Source organism: Taudactylus pleione, unplaced genomic scaffold (assembly GCF_031769625.1).
Source record: "Taudactylus pleione unplaced genomic scaffold, aTauple2 ptg000546l, whole genome shotgun sequence".
In the NCBI taxonomy this organism is placed as follows: Eukaryota; Metazoa; Chordata; class Amphibia; order Anura; family Myobatrachidae; genus Taudactylus; species Taudactylus pleione.
The window spans coordinates 3658473-3676596 of NW_028284948.1; the positions used below are offsets into that span (position 1 = coordinate 3658473).

Sequence of the window (18124 nt, forward strand, 5' to 3'; positions counted from 1 at the left end):
TAGTTTCAAATGAAAGTAGCATTTGGCATAAGCTCGTGGTATAAAAGACAGGTAACAGCAATTTGTAAATGCTTGTACAATTTTATAAATGTCTTCAGTATATATTGCATATAGTATGATTTAGATACAAATCCAAATTTAATATCTGTTGCAACTAGTTTCGACTAATGGGGCCAAACATCTTAGATTAATTGGACCAATTGCCTGTTCTGCAGATGCCTGGGTTGGGCATCGTGAAAATCCAACATGTTGTACAATTTCTATTGGCTGATTCTGACCCAAAAATGATTAGAAATCGGCGAGTCTGAGATTGTTGAAATGTAGTGTTTTGCAGAACCCCCGAGAAATCATCATTCTTCACTGTCCACAAATCGGGTCACCATTTGGAAAGTCGGATTGGCATTGTCAGAATGGGGAATCTTAGTTTAGATGCATAGCCCGCATAACTGAATTTGCACTGAAATGCAGATTCAGTTATGTGGGCTATGAAATGATGCCAAACAGGCCAATTGAATTGACACTGCAATGTAAATTTCATGTGAATTTGTTTTTTTGGGTTTAATCAGAAATATTTTTAAATTGCACAATATTACAATTTACTGTATTTTCAGCAATTCGCACCATTATATGTGTTGTAAATAAATTTAGTACTAGAAAAGACTGCAATATAAAACAGAACCATGTAATGGCAGCACTCATGCAGTGAAACATTAATCGTAATACAAACACTTACTCTGTCTCCTTTTAATCCCATATCACCCTTAAATCCTGGGAATCCATCTTCTCCCTGAAATGTGACCAAATAATGATCAATCATACTGTGATACATGGTAAAGCAGAATAATGACATCATGAATTTAAGTGACGTTTAAAACAATATCAAATAAACAATGGACATCAATGTACCTTAATATGGGGGTTATGCTGTTTTGATACAGCAGACAAGTATACTAATTTATTAAAGCTGCATCCACCTTTACCATTATTTACTAATTCCTACTCCTAAAAACATTACTAAAATAATGTTCGTAGTTTGGGTTATTTTCCAGCTGAACATAAAACCCCACCACATACTTGACTCAAATGATCCTTCTGCCAAGTGTGAAACTGTTGCCTGTCCCCATTCAAGTTTTCATTTTTATTTTTTTGGCTTTTGCTACCAGTTCAGTTTTTTGTCTATGACAGACATGACCTAGTAAAACCATCTTGTCTTAGATAGAAACTACTACAAGGTCACCTCTATGCAGAGTTGGTTTTGACTTTTAAATGATTGCCACTTTAAAACATCAGGCAGACTCTTTGGAATCTTACTAATACCTGCAAGTCTCATGCTATTAAATTTCCCCCCTAAATTTTGCTGATAGGAGACTCAGACCTGAAGTACACAGTACTTGTGTTTATGTATTTTTGCATGTTTATATATAAGCAATGAGTGACAGATGATCAATCATACTGACTAGGTCTAGGCTGCTCTCACAAATAGGCCCAGGACTGATCAGGAATTGATTATATGATATATGGTTACGTTTTGGTAAATAAGACTGCAGCTTAGGTGGAACTCCCAAAATAACTCCTGAGGGAATATGTAAATAACAAAGCTGTCTAAAATCCTAATAAATGGCAAATATTGAACCAACTCTAGAACATCATTTTACTCTATTTTATTTTATGTAATAACATAGCATGATATTATGTGACTAAAATGGTGTGGTAGAGTTTGTTCAAGAGTTGACATTCATTAGGTTTTTAGACAATCTCAGTTAAAATTTGTTATTTCCGGGGTTGATCAGGCCAGCCCCAGCCTGTTAATTTAGTCCTAATTGAGTGTGTCATCTTCCTGATCCCCAGAATCACCTTATTACAAATTCCTCCCTCCTGCATCTTAGAGTTTATACATGATGGTACTGTACATGCATTGATCCATTAGTCAATAAATATGTGTGCTGAGTTCATGGATGGTCATCAAGCTTAGGGTTTGCAATTGATGGTCGATGGTATTGCCATTGATAGTGGAGATCCAGTGGTTCTCTACCTTCTATGGCAGACAGGGTATACGTTTATGAAGCCGGCGGACGGAATCATGACCACCGGCTTCTAGACTACTAAATCCCGGCGAGGGTTAAATGACAGGCGTCTAAATCTAGATGCCTGTCATTTTACCGACACCGGGAGACCAGCGCATGGCATCCCGATCGAAGGGATGCCGGGCGCGGACAGCCATGTGGGGGGGAGGGTTAGGTTTAGGGCTCCCGGGGGGGACTTAGGGTTAGGGTTAGGCTAGGGGAAGGGTGAGGAAGGGGGGGTAGGGTTAGGCAACCCTGGGGGGAGGTTAGGGTTAGGCAGCCCTCCAAGGGACTTAGGTTTAGGCGACAGGGAAGGGGGGATTAGGTTTAGGCACTTAGAGTGGGGATTAGGGTTAGGCACAGGGGGGAGGTTAGGGTTAGGCACCCCTAAGGAAGGGTTAGGGTTAGGGGGTACAATTAGATTAGTTTATACTTACCTGGGGACGATCAGGATTTCCTCCTCTGTTGGGCTGCCGCTGCTGGGATTTGAACCGTCGGCCATGCGGCCGGCGGGGAATCATACTGATTCCGGCAGACAGCTTGGCATCTGTGAAGCCTGGCCCCCTTCCCTGACTGGTCTGCTGCCTGTTGACTCTCACCTCCAGCTGCTGCACTGATGGGAGTCAATTGTAAAATGACAGTTAGGGGCTGATTGGTTGGCACTTTATTTCCCTCAATTTTATTCATCTCCCAGGCTTAGTACATAGACCCCTTAGTGTATGTACCACCTCAGTTGCATTGTCATTTGGGAAATGAGGAGGAGGATAGAGGTGGAGGAGAATAGTGGAGGAAGGAGGATGAGGCACAAGGATGATAGGGAAAGAAAGAGGGGGAATATGAAAAAGAAGAAAAAGAAAGTAGGATGAAGGAGGAGGATGATAAAGAGGATGATAAAGAAGAGATAATGAATGATGAGAGTGGAGGAGGAAAATGATGGAGGAAGAGGAGGAAAGGGACTGAAGGAGGAGATGGTGAATGAGGAGAGAGTGGAGGTCGATAATGGGAGGAGAAGGAAGAAGGCGGTGGTGGAATGAAGGAAGTGAGAGGAGGAGGATAAAGGAGAGGGAAGAACATGAAGAGGTGTGAAAAATGGGCCTTGATAAGCATTTTCCATTGCATGGATGGTGGGACCTATGGAATATCTTTTGTAGTATAGGGAAGAAGGAGGCAATGGCATGTGTTGAAGCAGAGGGAACAGTTTGCTGGATTGAGGTATCTCGGACAGGTAAGTAGATATGTAAATCTCATTCAGAATAATATTCTGTGTGTCCCAAGGCGGAAAATGTGGAGGAAACCTGTGTAAAATGCAGCCTGATCATAGGCTTGGTATGTGATTGTGTACTAGTCTTTGCATTATACATCACTTGTATTGCTTTACAATATATTGTGGTCAACAGGATGCTCTCTGTATTGTATGTGGTAATTAGAAAGCTTTTTCCTTTGTATATTGGTTACTCTTTATATTGTATATCAGTCACAAGGATGCTCACTATATTGTACAATGGTACCTAAAATTACCTTTGTGTTTGTATATTGTTCAATAGGATGCTTGCTGGATTGTATATCTATCACTATTACTGAGAAAATTACTGAGCAATATAGTATAATGCCTGTGTTGTCATACTTTCAATATAGCCCTGCTATTTCCCATTGAACCTTCTTTGTGCAATGTCCTGTCTATACTGACATAATTACTCCTCACTAATAGGAATGATACCATTTTATATAATGTCTATATTTACCATGTAATGCAGTTTCTGTTTTGTCGTCATTTATGGTCATCAAACTAACATAATTTTACCTCTCAACTGTCCTGATTCCATTAAATAGTCTGGATTTTGGGTCACTTACTTGCTCAGCTGGGAACTTGAAGAACAGTTGGGAGGTATTTGCCACTCTTCACTTTCCTTAAATACTGTGCAAACTAATTAAAGGCATGTATCATGTAAGGAAAGAGGAGAGGGGGGTGGAGGTGGTTGGAGGAAAGTGCTAGCCATGCACTTCAAGATGCTGTACACACCCCCTCCAGCTCACAATAGGCTCTTCATAATTTACACCTTTGGGTCCATCTGACCCTTGATATGGCCTAACACTTTGTTACTGAGCCATTGTCATGCTTCCAGCATAATTTTAGTTTGTTCTATTCCCTATTCTGTGTAAACTCCACCAAGCGGTCAGCCTGATATCAGCCTAATCTGAACCTTATAGACATCTATTGAAGCTTTTCAATGCACCCTGGGTAGACGATAGTGCAGGTCTTCCATTTTAGAATGGTCATTTCAAGATGTGCAACTATATCCTCCTTTTTGTAACAGCAATGATGGTAAGAATTCTCAATTACATTTACTGTCATGAGATCTGCTGAAAGTTCAGAATTTAGTTGTGTTTGTATGTTAATAGCCAACACATTATCTCACTGTGCAGTTTCTCATGTATGTTGTTTGCATACATTATCTAATTTGCATTACATGAAGTTCATATTGTTACTCCATCCCATTAATTGTTTGTATTACAGTTTTACCAGATGCTGTCTGTCAACTTATACTCAGGCCATAGGGAAGTTTAAATCGAGGACAGAACAGCCATACTTGTTATTTATATAAAAAGTTTGACTACAATCAAATTTCTATTGCAGGGGAATTGCTGCAAGGTTTCTTTTATCCTTTGTTCCAAAAACAAGCATTTGATCCTGAGAATAGAGAGCTCAGTTGTCAGGAGAAAAAGGCTGCCATTGAATAATGTATCTGATAAGTGAACATAGGTCAGGAGAGTATGTAACTATGTCATTCCTCTCTAACACACTTCATGAATAGATGGAAGCCTCTAACACACATATACTCTGTGTCTTGGTCTTCTGTCTGTGCATCTAATGAAACACTACAGAATACATGCTAATGAATTATCATTTTTCATTTCTCAGCACTTGTAAAGTTATTACCCCCTTTCATTTGGAGAAAGTTTTCAGTCCACATGTGTTGTAAAAGGTGATTTTAGGATGATTTGTAGACATGAGATATATCTCAGGTTACTATGATGAAATGCCGTAATGGGCTGGGCTTGTAATTGGATGTCTCAGCTAATAATACAGTTGAAAGAGTAAGTCCCTGCTTGTGCTACCTAGGACAGCTATAACACTAATAAAGAGAGGAAGCAGTGGCAGGATTATGGTGTGTTTGTTCACTTCTAATGACCACTTGTAGATGGATCTGTACAGTAGTACACGAAACACCTGCCAGCGGCACAGAGCACATCTCTGGATTAAGTGTTATTAGCTCAGCTAACAAAGTAGAGCTCGGCAGTTTGTCTTGAATTACGGAGAAGTGTGAAGAGCCCCAAATTCCTCACATCCCTGTGTAATCAGCAGTCAATGAAAGTCCTCGAATAATAACAAAATATTCTCAAGAGTGCTGACCAGATCCGAAAAAATTCTCTCACTACCCAACTGTACTTAATTACTGATGCACAATAGAACTCGCTTGGTAATGACTGTAAAGTGGATTGATAGATACGTGTAACTTATTCTGATTACTTATCATTAAATTATATAAATCTAAATGCTTCCGCATTTAGTAAAGATCCTGCTCGCATTTAAGTGATATTTATTCATCCTTTCATGATGATATCTTGCCCAGTTATATACCTTTAGTCAAGGAGTATATTTATGAGGAAAGTGTAGTTATGTGTGACAGCTTTTTATAGGATTGTATCCTGCAGAATGTTAAAATATACTGAACACACATAATATCATTTTAGCAGAACACATTTTGGTTCCAGAATGTGATTGACTCACAGTTGTGTGACCTTTTAGATAAATGCATGGATTTTAGTTATCCAAGTTCAGAAAGTACAATCCTGTAACAGTCAGTTTATCATTTGGACTTTCATACAAAGAGGGGAATTCAATTAGCCCTTATAACTTATCAGGGGAGGGGGGGAATGATAACCTTGTGCTTTAAGTCCTGAGTCTATTCAATTACATCCCCTTTTTCACCTGTTCCCAAAGTTATCACCTGTTAAATAAATGTGTTAACACATAGAATCCGTGAAAAGTTCATAGATTCATGCATTAACAGGGTTGCAGTACCCGTTAACCACCCAGTTTATTAGACCTGAAAAAAAAAATCTCCTTTAAGTGTAGCCTGCCGGCTGCCTTCGGCTAATTAAATAGCCCCGGGGATCAATTACCACACTGTAAATTACCACTGCTAATTGAATTCCCCCCTTAGTAGATAACGTATTAACCCCAGGCAATTTTCCATTTATCCATCAATACCTGAAATATTCAAAGGAACTCTATTCTACTATTTATATCTTTTCTAACAGATTTTTAATGCTCTGAGTAGTGAAACTACAGTAGTATATCAACCCCCATATCTTTTCAATTCCTTTCCTATAGTTCCTATTATAGGTATTATTATTATAGTTATTTGCAAGTATACTGTGTTCCCTAATTGTGGATTAAGTCAAAATATAGCAGTTTTACAAAAAAAAAAACACCTGGAGGAAAATTCTTCAGCTGAACAGCATTGTACAGATTGTTAACCAGTTCTGCATGAGGTACAAAGTGGCCATCTTTGTCAGTAAATCTGCAATTCCATTTAGGTTAACAATCCTCTACAGCAGGGGTGGGGAACCTTTTTTCTGGTGAGGGCCATTTTGATATATATATTATTTACGGGCCCAGTGCAGGCCATGCCCCCTCCATATGATGTCACCTGGGGTGGGACCACAATCGCCAGTAATTACAGCAATGCCCGAGCCATCCTGAGGATGCTCTTGGGAGCTGTAAGGGCAGCTGTGTGACCGTCTGAAGCGTCCTGAGCAATGCTGCATAGATTCTGGCTGAAAGGTGTCATTCTAGGCATCCTGCTATCCGGATGAGGCTAGCAGAAAAAAATCTCAGAGGGCCAGACCAAATGATTCCGGGTCCCTTATACGGCCCCTGGGCCTGAGGCTCCCCATCCCTGCTCTAGAGAAAACATCATCAACACAGAAGTAACACAATTTACACAATAATAATGTACAATAAGTTTTACACTTGCACACACATGCAGTGACACAAGACACACTTTAAAATACTATAATGGTATATATATATATATATATATATATATATTATATATATATTATATTTACCTTTTCTCCTTTGCCTCCCTTCAAACCTCGAACACCGTCAGCACCCTAAATGATGAAGAATAAAATATATTACAGCAATGGCTTCAAGAGAAAGATAAATTAATTAAATAATGCGAACGTAAGTTACATAACACCTAGACATAATTAGCCTAGATATAAGGTTCATCTAAATTTCCACTATCCACTCAATTTTATTTAATTTATATAGTTCTCCACTTCAACTGTGTTTATCCCAGGCATAGCTCACTGCTTCGAGACTCAAACATAGATGACAGCAAAGCGATTAGTTCAATAATTCCTTTGATTTTGGGTTATTCTGGAATTTTCAAATATTAATGTGTAGTCAGAAGTTCAATGTTAAAGTGTGTCTTAAAAGGTCAGTACAAATATTGATTACCTGAAACAACAAAACACATTGGGGCAATAACTGTAAACCTATTGCAAGATATAGGGGTCTATTTACTAAGCAGTGTTAGGAGTGAAAGTGATACGAAAGTGATAAGGTACCAGCCAATCAGTTCCCAACTGCCATCTCACAGGCTGTGTTTGAAAAATGAAAGTTGGGAGCTGATTGGCTGGCATCTTATCACATCACTTTTCCCTCTGTCTCCTAACACTGCTTAGTAAATAGACCCCTTAGTGACAATGGACTGAAATCTAATTTCTTTATTGCTTTTTATGTAGTGTGTTGTGCATGTATTTGTATCATCTCTTGGAATAATACAACTGAATCTCTTTTTAGTACAATGAACTTAAATGTTGTTTTTTTATTGTAAAATTATAAAAAGGGGCATTTGAAAAGTATATTGATTTATCATTTTACATTATATTAAATACCCAATTGAACAATTTTAAGAAAAGAAAACATTTTGCCTAATAGGACTAAAGGTTTCACAGAAAGGAATGCAGAAACCATGCTCATCTGTGTTCTAGAACGGCAGATCTTTGACTTAATGCTTCTGAGCGAATCCTGGCAATATGTTCCTACAGACTGGAACCATTTATTTCATTTTCTTAAACCTTTGCAACATTAGACAGAAGTAATACCATGCTGACACTCCTCTATGTTGCATGCATGTAAAGCCAATGTCATGACAGAAAAGGTGAATAAACTATTTTTTTTGTGACTGATTACATTGTATTATTGTCAGTCACGTTACAGTTTAAGTTAGCAATAAAATAATATCTTGCATATGGGGTGTGTAATGGGTTTGAATGGGGTCATATAAAATGCATGGTATCATCATTGTTTATTTGTATGATGTCACAGATTCTGTAGCGCCTGACATTAGGCCTGACATGGATGCACAGACCATTGCAGCTGTGATCTCTCACGGATCGCAATTGCTGAAATATGCTAATGAGCAACTCGCCGTCCAGTTATTAGAGACACCCACTGAAAGCATCTCACATCCACTGCTCACGCACAAAACCAGAAACATTGAATGCTGATCTAGCGGCCATCAACCTTCTGAGTAAGTCTAACCTGTCACAGACACAGTGGGTCTCCAGACACCCAGCTGCGAGCTGGAATGCAATGGTTAATTTATGGACACCCAGAGAACAGTGTTTAACTGGTCAGACATGCCTGTATTTTTCTAACCACTCCCCCTTTACCTCCCTCAAACGCTGACTATCTGACACTGATTATCTGGCACTCATATTGCGAGTGAATCCCCTGTGTGAGAGTATTTGCAATTCAAGTGTTGCACATGCGCAGAGTGGCTTACAAGCATGCGCAATGGCAAACAATTGCCCAATCTACGTAAATATCGGCATTGCGTTCATCTCTGTATCAGGCCCATAGTCGTACAGATATGACATACATCAGAGCAATGAACATAGCAACATGTACTGTACATGGGTACAGAGCAGAGAAATAAATGCATGGAGGCAATTAAAAGAACAAGTCGTATATATACCAAAAACTTCAACATGAACATAAGATAGAGGATACTGCCCATCCATCTTCTAGAGGGAGGGGCACTGAGAGACCGTAGGAGCTAAAGGGACTTAAACTTAGCAGTCAAGTTTGGTAGAAAAGAAAGTACATTACATTGTATACCTAATATGGAGAGGTTGTTAAGTAATAATGAAGTTATTGTGAACACATCTGACACTCGACTACAACAGTTTACATAATTTCAAATGTGTTGCAACTATTTAGAGCATCAATTAGTATATGTTATTTTAAATGAATTGGAATGTAAACAGAAAAGTAGAATGTTGACACCATTACAGCTGAAGAAGTGTACTAAGTCGTGGTGATTTTATGAGACACAGAGTAGGCAGAGATTAAACATAACTTTTGAACCTAGTGCTTTGCAGACTCTCAAATGGACTTAAAAATGCCATCTTAGATTAACAGCAATCGCTAGGCACATTTACGTATATTGCAGGTACTGATATAAGTATGTTGTGCACTGCAGCAGAAGAGATGCATAGTTTTGCACTGGGTCTTACGGCAGTCAATGGCCCCTAAAAAACATACCCTTCCCTAATAATTTCAAAAAATGGTTATGTAGGGAGTAATACTTAACATACATACCTTAACACCACGAGGTCCAGGGTAACCAATAGGACCTTGGGGACCAGTAGGACCCTAGAAATAAAAAAATATATTTGATAATGCTGCAGTTAAGATGGACACGTGACAAAAGATAATCCACTAAAAGCTGTGAGTACAGTTATTTGAGAATAGAGTGAACTCTCCATTATATAAACTTCTCCATCAACTACTTAAAGTCCACTTGGTTATTTTGTATATGTTCCTAACTTCTAAGGAAAATAAACCTTTCTGTTAATTGGGTAATTCCTCTAATATGTAACTATCCGCAAATATATCTGCCTAGTAACAAAACAAAAACTGTATAAAACAAAATCATAGTAAAAAATGGTCAATGTAGAGCATCTTGCTACATGTTTTACCCTAAGGCTTCCATGATGTCCTATGGTAAATTTAGTAATGAGAAGATTAAAGAGTGCAGACATTAGCTCAAAATCTATGATATTCCAACAATATAACCAAAAGGAAAAAGAGGGATGATCTATCTGCACAGGAGCAAAAGGAAACTGTTTCTCTGAACATTTACAGGTCTTCTTGGTCTAAATCATTATTTGTGATCTCATATTGCAAGATAAGACTGTTCTTCTTGCAGAGTAAATTACAATCACAACTCGAGCTAGGACAGTGCAGTACAGACGGCAGGTTGACACAGCACCATCTGGAGTCTGTTATAGCGTATTGCACAAAGCCGATGAAAGTCCAGCAAGTCACTTGTAGTTATCATTGTTATACCATCATATTATGAATTGCTTTCAAAGCATATTTTAATCAATCATTTCATCCTAAACACTAAGAAAAATGTTTAACATATGTTATTTAGATATCTGTATAATATAATGGAACTAATGCTTTGATTTATTTGATAGAATACAGTACCTAATTCATTTTAGTAGCTGTTTATTACTATAGTTTATTTCTTCAGTGCCTGTGGTCCAGTTGGTAGACTAGAATCTATTGAGTGTTGCTGCATACCATCCAGTGTTTATTCATTTTTTCATTTTATGTATTAGTTCTATCTGTAAAGTTGACACTTATATCTGCAAACATTAACAACTTCCCCTAGAATCCCATTTTTCTTTTTGTCTGTCTAGTTTACCTACTGTGCTTTAGGTTGTGCTTACTGTATGGTGAATGCAGCTGGTATGCTTGGTATTATACAGATTAATGACCTCTATGATAAAGAGTTTTCAGTACACACTGAAATGATCAATGGTTCTAATGGTTCCAATGTTATATCATTTAATTCCCATCCCTAACTCTGAATAAGGAACACTTGCCTGAGCTTCAATCACCTCTTATTCTATAGCACATGTGAGCAGTAATATAAAGTATTCCACGTGTTTTTATAACATTTAACTGCTTTATTTGTTTAAAACAACCAACCATAGGAAAGTATTCCTGTTACTGTATATTATTCTGTGATCTTAAGATGTATACCACAGTACCATGCATTATAAGAGGGAGCTTCACTGATGCTTCAAGACACTAAACTGAGTTTAATGTGTGAATAGCTGTTTTTTAAATACTATTTTAAACAAGTGAACAAGTGTTCTTTTTATGTTTTCTTTGCAGTCCCTCAAGTAGATAACTCTTCTGGAAAATTCATTGGGCTTTGTTTGTAGCCATAGACTTCTTCATTGTATGCTCATTGTATCTATATGTTGCACAGCTCACTGCATAATGTATTAAAAAAAAACTAAAAAATATCCCACAACTTTTTGGTATCTTTGGTATAAAGAAAACTTACTGATGCTCCTTTTTCTCCCGATTGTCCTTCTTTACCAGGGTGACCCTAAAATACAAGAGATAAATAAAGATATGTTTAAATGAATGTATCTCACCGTCAAATTTTTCTCCGTAAAACAGACAATAAAATTAAAGATTTATATTATACACAGTAGTAAAATCACTTTCTAATATTGCAAAGCATTGAATCATCAAAAAGTACAGTATCTCCAGTTCAATGCACGGCACATTTATCCCTCCAAAGGGACTTTTTATGAGGAATAGAGAAAAATAGAAAATTGCAAAAAATGAATTATAGCAGGCATTTTAAGATTCAAATTATATTGCAGAAATGTTCCTTAGATTGTTTGTGTTTATCACATAAAGAACAGATACAAAGGAAGCTAATTGGGCTTGATTCACAAAAGACCAATAAAACATTAATTCATTGCTGCATCTTTTTGCTTATTGTCATTTGATTACTGACTTGCACCAAAACTAAAGCACAACGCAATGCTACAAATATGGTAATTTTACAAAAACATGTCTGAGTAAAGAAATATATTATGCAAGCATACTTAATATTATACTTGTATTTATATACTATGCAATTATAATGACCCAAAAAAACTACATTAACTTAAATACAACTACGCAAATATAATACAGTAGAACCTGATTATCACAAGTAAAAGAGGGGAGAGTTTGCATGGATAATCAAAATCACTGTAAATCCCAAAATACATGTATAGTACATACTGTATAGTATTTAGCTGTTAATGTGGGCATTGTTCACTCTGTAGAGCCAAAGTAGAATGTCAAACATCTTAGTTTTGTGCCGGAAATGAACACATGCAGCATTCCTCAGGTGACTATACTGTACTATCAGGTTGAATTAGAAAATATATTTATATTTTAGCTGCTGAGATAATTTGCACCATTCCAGTTAATCAAGGTTCTACTGCAGTGGTTCTCAAACTCGGTCCTCAGGACCCCACACAGTTCTTGTTTTCCAGGTCACCCAGCAGGTGCACAGGTGTAGTCATTACTTACTGACACAGTTTAAAAGATCCACAGGTGGAGCTAGTTATCTCACTTGTAATTCTGTGAGGAGACCTGGAAAACACGCAGTTTGGGGTCCTGAGAACTGAGTTTGAGAACCTGTGTTCTACTGTAAATGTTTCAGGAATGTATTACACATTAGTAATGCTCGACTGAACTACAGGTAGCTTTATGCATTAATTTCTACAGTAACTGAATTTGTCTGCATTCTATTACTATAAGTTTATATGTGTGTGAAAATAATTTTCATATCAACAAAGTTAAATATATTTTACAGTGAAAATGCACTATAGGTGATGAACTTAGGGGTACATTTTCTAAAGGTCGATTTTAATAAATAAAAAATCGATCTAGATCAAGCAACATCAATGTTTTGTAAGGGGCTAAATCACACATTTACTAACACTTAAACAATTATATAAAATTGTTTGTTAGTAAATTGTGATTTTGCCCCAGAAACACAACATTTGTGTTGATTGATTTAGATCAATTTTTAATCAATTGAAATCAACCTTTATTTAATTTACTCTATATTTACTTTGTTTCTTTTTATTAAACCTTTCAAGAATTATGTATTATGATATTTTGTGCACCTGTGTGTTATATATATGCTCTGTGTTATATTTGCAACTTATCTGTAATCTAATGTTTGTTTAACGATAACATCTATTATTGGTCTACTCACTGGGGGTCCATCAGATCCAGGTAATCCAGGCAGACCAGGCTTTCCGTGTGGACCCTAAATACACACGAGGACAGAAATTAATTATTAATTATATAATAAGGATATAAATGGCAGTCTAAACAATGATGAACAACAAAAAATTAAATGTTGTTTAGAACTTGTACTATAATGCATCAATGTTTCCTCTCTCAAACATGTAATTTTACTAGGAAAATGATACAGCTATGAAAGAATTATACAGATAAGATGCTGCTACAAAGCACAATGCACTATACAGTCAGCCCTGGTATCAAACTACAACTAGAAGTTTGCCATACTATTAAATGTAGACTTTTCTTATTTATGTCATTTGTATTGTTTTATTTCAAAAAATAAATCTATACCAATCAATAGGAACAAGCAAACCTAATCAGGTGCAATGCTGTGCCTGCTAAGGGCACTTTGTGATGACCTTACATGTGTAAGATATTTATTAAGTAAACGTGCACTGACATTTTTGAACAAGCAAATGGTTTTTATAACCTTTACATATGGCTTTTGTATTGCAACTGAAAAGAGCAACACATACAGTAAGACATAAGATACACGTTCATGCACTTATTCACGCCTCTCTGAACTAATACCAGTGATATGTGCAGCTATTGTATTTATCACTAAAATATAAAACATTTATAAAAGTGTATATTTAAACATACTTTGTGATTTGTGCCTATTGAAAGACTAATTACCTTTGTCAGAAGAAATGACATCAAATAAATGAGATACTATAGTTCTGGTCACAGTTTCTACATTTCAAACATAATTGTCTAGGTAGTTTTTCAAAGGTTATATCCTTACAGAGACAGGCACAATGCTATTCTAGATATACAGTATGTGTCACTATGCAAATGCTACTTCTATAAATGTTCTAGAGCTCAGAAAATGGAACCGGTTGTTGGCTTTTTCATAGAGTTAAATATAGCAATATTGTGCAATAGATGCTCATGGCTTCAGCTACTTTATGGTCTAATATTAGTTTATTTTACCTACCTGTATCATACATATGTTTATTTCCAAACAAAGAATAGGAAATAGTCCAGTCTACACAACAATGTAATTAGTCATGTAAGGAAGATCTTACCTTCTCACCAGGGGGACCGATGGGACCTTGTGGGCCGGGTAGACCCTGTAGAGAAAGAAACCATTATATCTCATTCATCGCTGTGAGCAGGGAACAGACCTGCACTTCATAACATTGCCACACTGTGCCGCATTCCTGAACCACACTCTGCAGCCAGGAGTCAGCTGTACAATCCAGCATTATTCACACTCTAAAAGCTGCATGGGGAGAAGGTGCTCTCTTGTTGGTGAGAGAGAGCTTCATGCTAAGCTAAGACTTGTATATGAAGCTATTTTAAACAATGCTCAGTGAATAAGATAGAATATTATAAATAAACAACTCCTAAAATAAATCCTGTCTGTTCCTAGTTTTCGCATAAATGTAGATTTTTTTTCCCTGACACTATTAGTACATAAATGTGCCTGAGCATATACTGGCTCTGTTCCATAAATAATGCAGCCTCAAATAGGAGTCTCCAGTACTGCATGATGGCTGAGTGCTTTCTGACATGGCAAGTCTCAAATTGCAATTCTTCCTATATGATCAGCATACGATGTACATTGACTTAATATTATCACTTTTTAAGAAAGCAATAAAATAATGGTTTTAATTAGTAATATATGAAGCATATACCTCTAAAATGCCTTAATATGGAGATAACTAAAATGACTCTTTTACAAACATACAACTGATCACCACACTAAGAGCTCGCCTTTTGTTGAAGCACAGCCCTTCTATATGTGTCACAACTCGCTGTCTTTTGGGCCTGGTCTGTTCTCAATAGTTTTTTCAATCCAGATGCTCAAGTCTAAATTTAAGTCAGTGCAACAAATCATAAATATTGTCTTTTTAATGAGAATTAACAGTTTCTTCTGGCTACTACTAAAATAATTGTCATAGTGATAGCAGTTATATTGGACTTACCTGTGGTCCTGGAATTCCTTGTTGACCTGATGGGCCAGGTTCTCCTTGAGGACCCTAAAATGCACAAATGAGGTGTATAGATGAATGATGATGTACTGTAGGACTTATTTCCATAATCTGAACATATTCTAACATGACAAAGTGCCAAACTTGCTAGTTCTCCTGGACTTTCCAGGAGGTTGCTGAATTTAAGAGTGTCCTTCCAAAGAATCGACCACCATCCCTGTCCCACTTATCTATCCATCCCCATCCCCGAATGAATGGTGAATGAGGTCACTGCCCACAGGGATCAGGGTCATCATGCTTCTCCCTCCACTTGCTCCTTAGACATTCTCTATAAGTATGGTTTAAAACAACTTCTGTTATACTACAACAAAGATATGGTAATCATTGTAGGTAAATATATAGAATCAAATGTATTCTACACTAAATGGCAATCTCAAGATAACTGCAAATAGATCAGAAAGATTGAAAATTAAGCATCCAGTTTTGTTAATGATTTCAAGTTGGTTTGTCCTATAATGTTGACATGGAGCCTCTTTCAGGGGTTTATTTATTAATAATACATAACTCTTTCTCTTTTTTTCAACCAACAGATAATGCTTCTGAAAATTTATCGACTATTAAAAAGTTCACTGAATCTTTTTTTAAAGTATCTGGGCACCGTTACTTCAGACCACAATGGTAGATGCACACTTCATTCATTTATGAAGCAGCAAAAAGAGAATGTAATGCTATGGATAGCAGGTTAGCATTATGTTTAACTTTAAGGCTTGTGATGTCTGAATGCTCCCTCCATTGTACTGTGCATTCGTGCTTCTTGGGTCTCATGAGCAGTACAGGAAAAACCTCTCACTTCTTTCAGCACATGTGCGACCTTACTAGCTTGAACATGTGCAATCTTAAATCTGCCAGACTGTTTACCTTACTGCCTCCTGAATGTGCAATGTGCAAAATTGGTTAACAGTCACTTTGCATCAGCAATAATAGGATGTTGGGGGCAAAACTGAATCATCGGAGAGGAGAATTTACACAGGACCTCTCCCATGGATGCAAATACCAGTGATATTGAGGGGCGAAAACTGTCCAAAATTGCTGATCATTTTCTAAAGCAAAATACGAATAATAGACCTGAGGGTTTTTAGAAGTGGAGATGTTGCCCATAGCAACCAATCAGGTCATAAATCCACCAAGAATTTGACATTTTGCACTTTGGCAATACCATGTTGTGTTGGTGGGGGGCAAAGCTGGAAATTGTTGTTTATCTTAAACTGTTCCTTGCTTTTAAACTGATACTGACAATCTCCTTTACGTGTTTCTATAGCAACCCAAAATTAATATAATAATGTTACATGTTTTGCTTGTATGACCAAATGTTCTTAGGTTGTGTCATAGCTTTGAAGTGATATCTCAGTGAGGTCACTTCCTGCTTGCTCTTGCACCATAAAGTGTGAGTGCTGTGGGTGAATGGGATCATAGGTAGGTAGACAGAGACCGACTTTTCCTGATGAACCAGGAACAAAATGTGATACATTGTGTGCATCAAGCAAAAAGTTATGTATAGAAATCAATGATCTTTATATGTTACAATGAAATTGGTGGAACTGCTTATGCCTGAAAACACTTTTACATTTTCTACATATAATAAAGCTGAGCCAATGTGTTGGTCCATAAAAGAATGGATCAGTAACTGATACATCTGTGCCCAAGTAGGTATTTCATAACAAGATGGACTGCCCATCGGCCACCTACATTTAGAAAACCTGCTATAGCATATGCACTGGCTTTGGGATATACATGAAAAGCATCTGACAAAGCACGCTGTCTGTCACTGCTGGGGGAGTAAGAACTTGTACAACAACTGAGAAAGTTATCTTTAATTTTGTCTCAACCTCACTAGGAGGGATGTGTGGCTGTGCACATTGTAGGTAATTATTGTAGGGTTAATCTTGGTTGTTTCTGCTTGCACCTATATGGGATTAAAGCCAATACAAGCAAGGATATTCTGCCTGAATAACCTGCGTTATTGTAGCATGCAAGGTTCCAACAGAACATCACAGCTAATTGAATCTCCTTCTTAGAACTTTAACCATTCCATTGAGCCACAAAGTTATATAGGGCCTGATTCTGAATCTCATGTAATACAGTCACAATTCTGGGCACTTACTGCACGCTAATTGTAAGTCTTATGCAGCACTGTAATTGTGCCGGCCATGTCCTGTCCCCCAAGTGTATGAAAACTAGAGTTGTGCATGTTCGGAGTTACTCGGTTATTTTCGCCACATTACCGCAAGTTCGGATTAGATCGGATTTATCATATTGGCTATCCAAAAAACGTGACAGCCAGATAGCCAATATGATTCCATTTTTAATATCCGAGTAAAACCGAACCACAATTCTCTAATGAAAACATGACGTCATACCAAGGAGGGTGGGCCGCCAGCAACCCTGAAAAACAGCACTGCCCAGATCATCCTCAGGGGGGCTCTATAGGCTGCGGTGTCCATGTCTGGAGCATCCAGAGAATGCACTGGGTGGCACTGCAGCAGCAATTCTTGTTGCATCCTACTACCCAGATGCAGGTACCGTGGGGAAGCGACACTGCTGCCCACACGGCCCTATGCTCTCTGCGACAGCACTAGTTAGGGCCCTTTTCTTATGTGACCATCCGTTCTAATTCTGAGTTGTACCGATCTACGCGATTGCACCGTCCCCAATACTCTGGTTGCAAAAGTAGCTGTAATCACTAGTAATGGAACTTACATCTACTACATGCTTGGTGCAACAGATGCGACTGATTGGCATGCACTGATGCACAATCCATATGCACAACTCGGAATAGGTCACAACTCTGGCAACAAGTC

At 37.5% G+C, this 18124-nt stretch overlaps 1 protein-coding gene across 1 annotated transcript in view; it reads right to left on the minus strand.

Annotated features, from left to right (window-relative positions):
- Positions 1-18124, minus strand: part of COL11A1 (collagen type XI alpha 1 chain) — a 224649-nt gene that overhangs the window by 92380 nt on the left and 114145 nt on the right. Inside the window, exons 23-29 of the mRNA XM_088451298.1 lie at positions 15261-15314; positions 14358-14402; positions 13238-13291; positions 11513-11557; positions 9748-9801; positions 7200-7244; positions 734-787 (exon numbers count right to left, since the gene is read on the minus strand). Coding sequence (XP_088307424.1) covers positions 734-787; positions 7200-7244; positions 9748-9801; positions 11513-11557; positions 13238-13291; positions 14358-14402; positions 15261-15314 — 351 coding nt within the window. The remainder of the gene's footprint in view (positions 1-733; positions 788-7199; positions 7245-9747; positions 9802-11512; positions 11558-13237; positions 13292-14357; positions 14403-15260; positions 15315-18124) is intronic.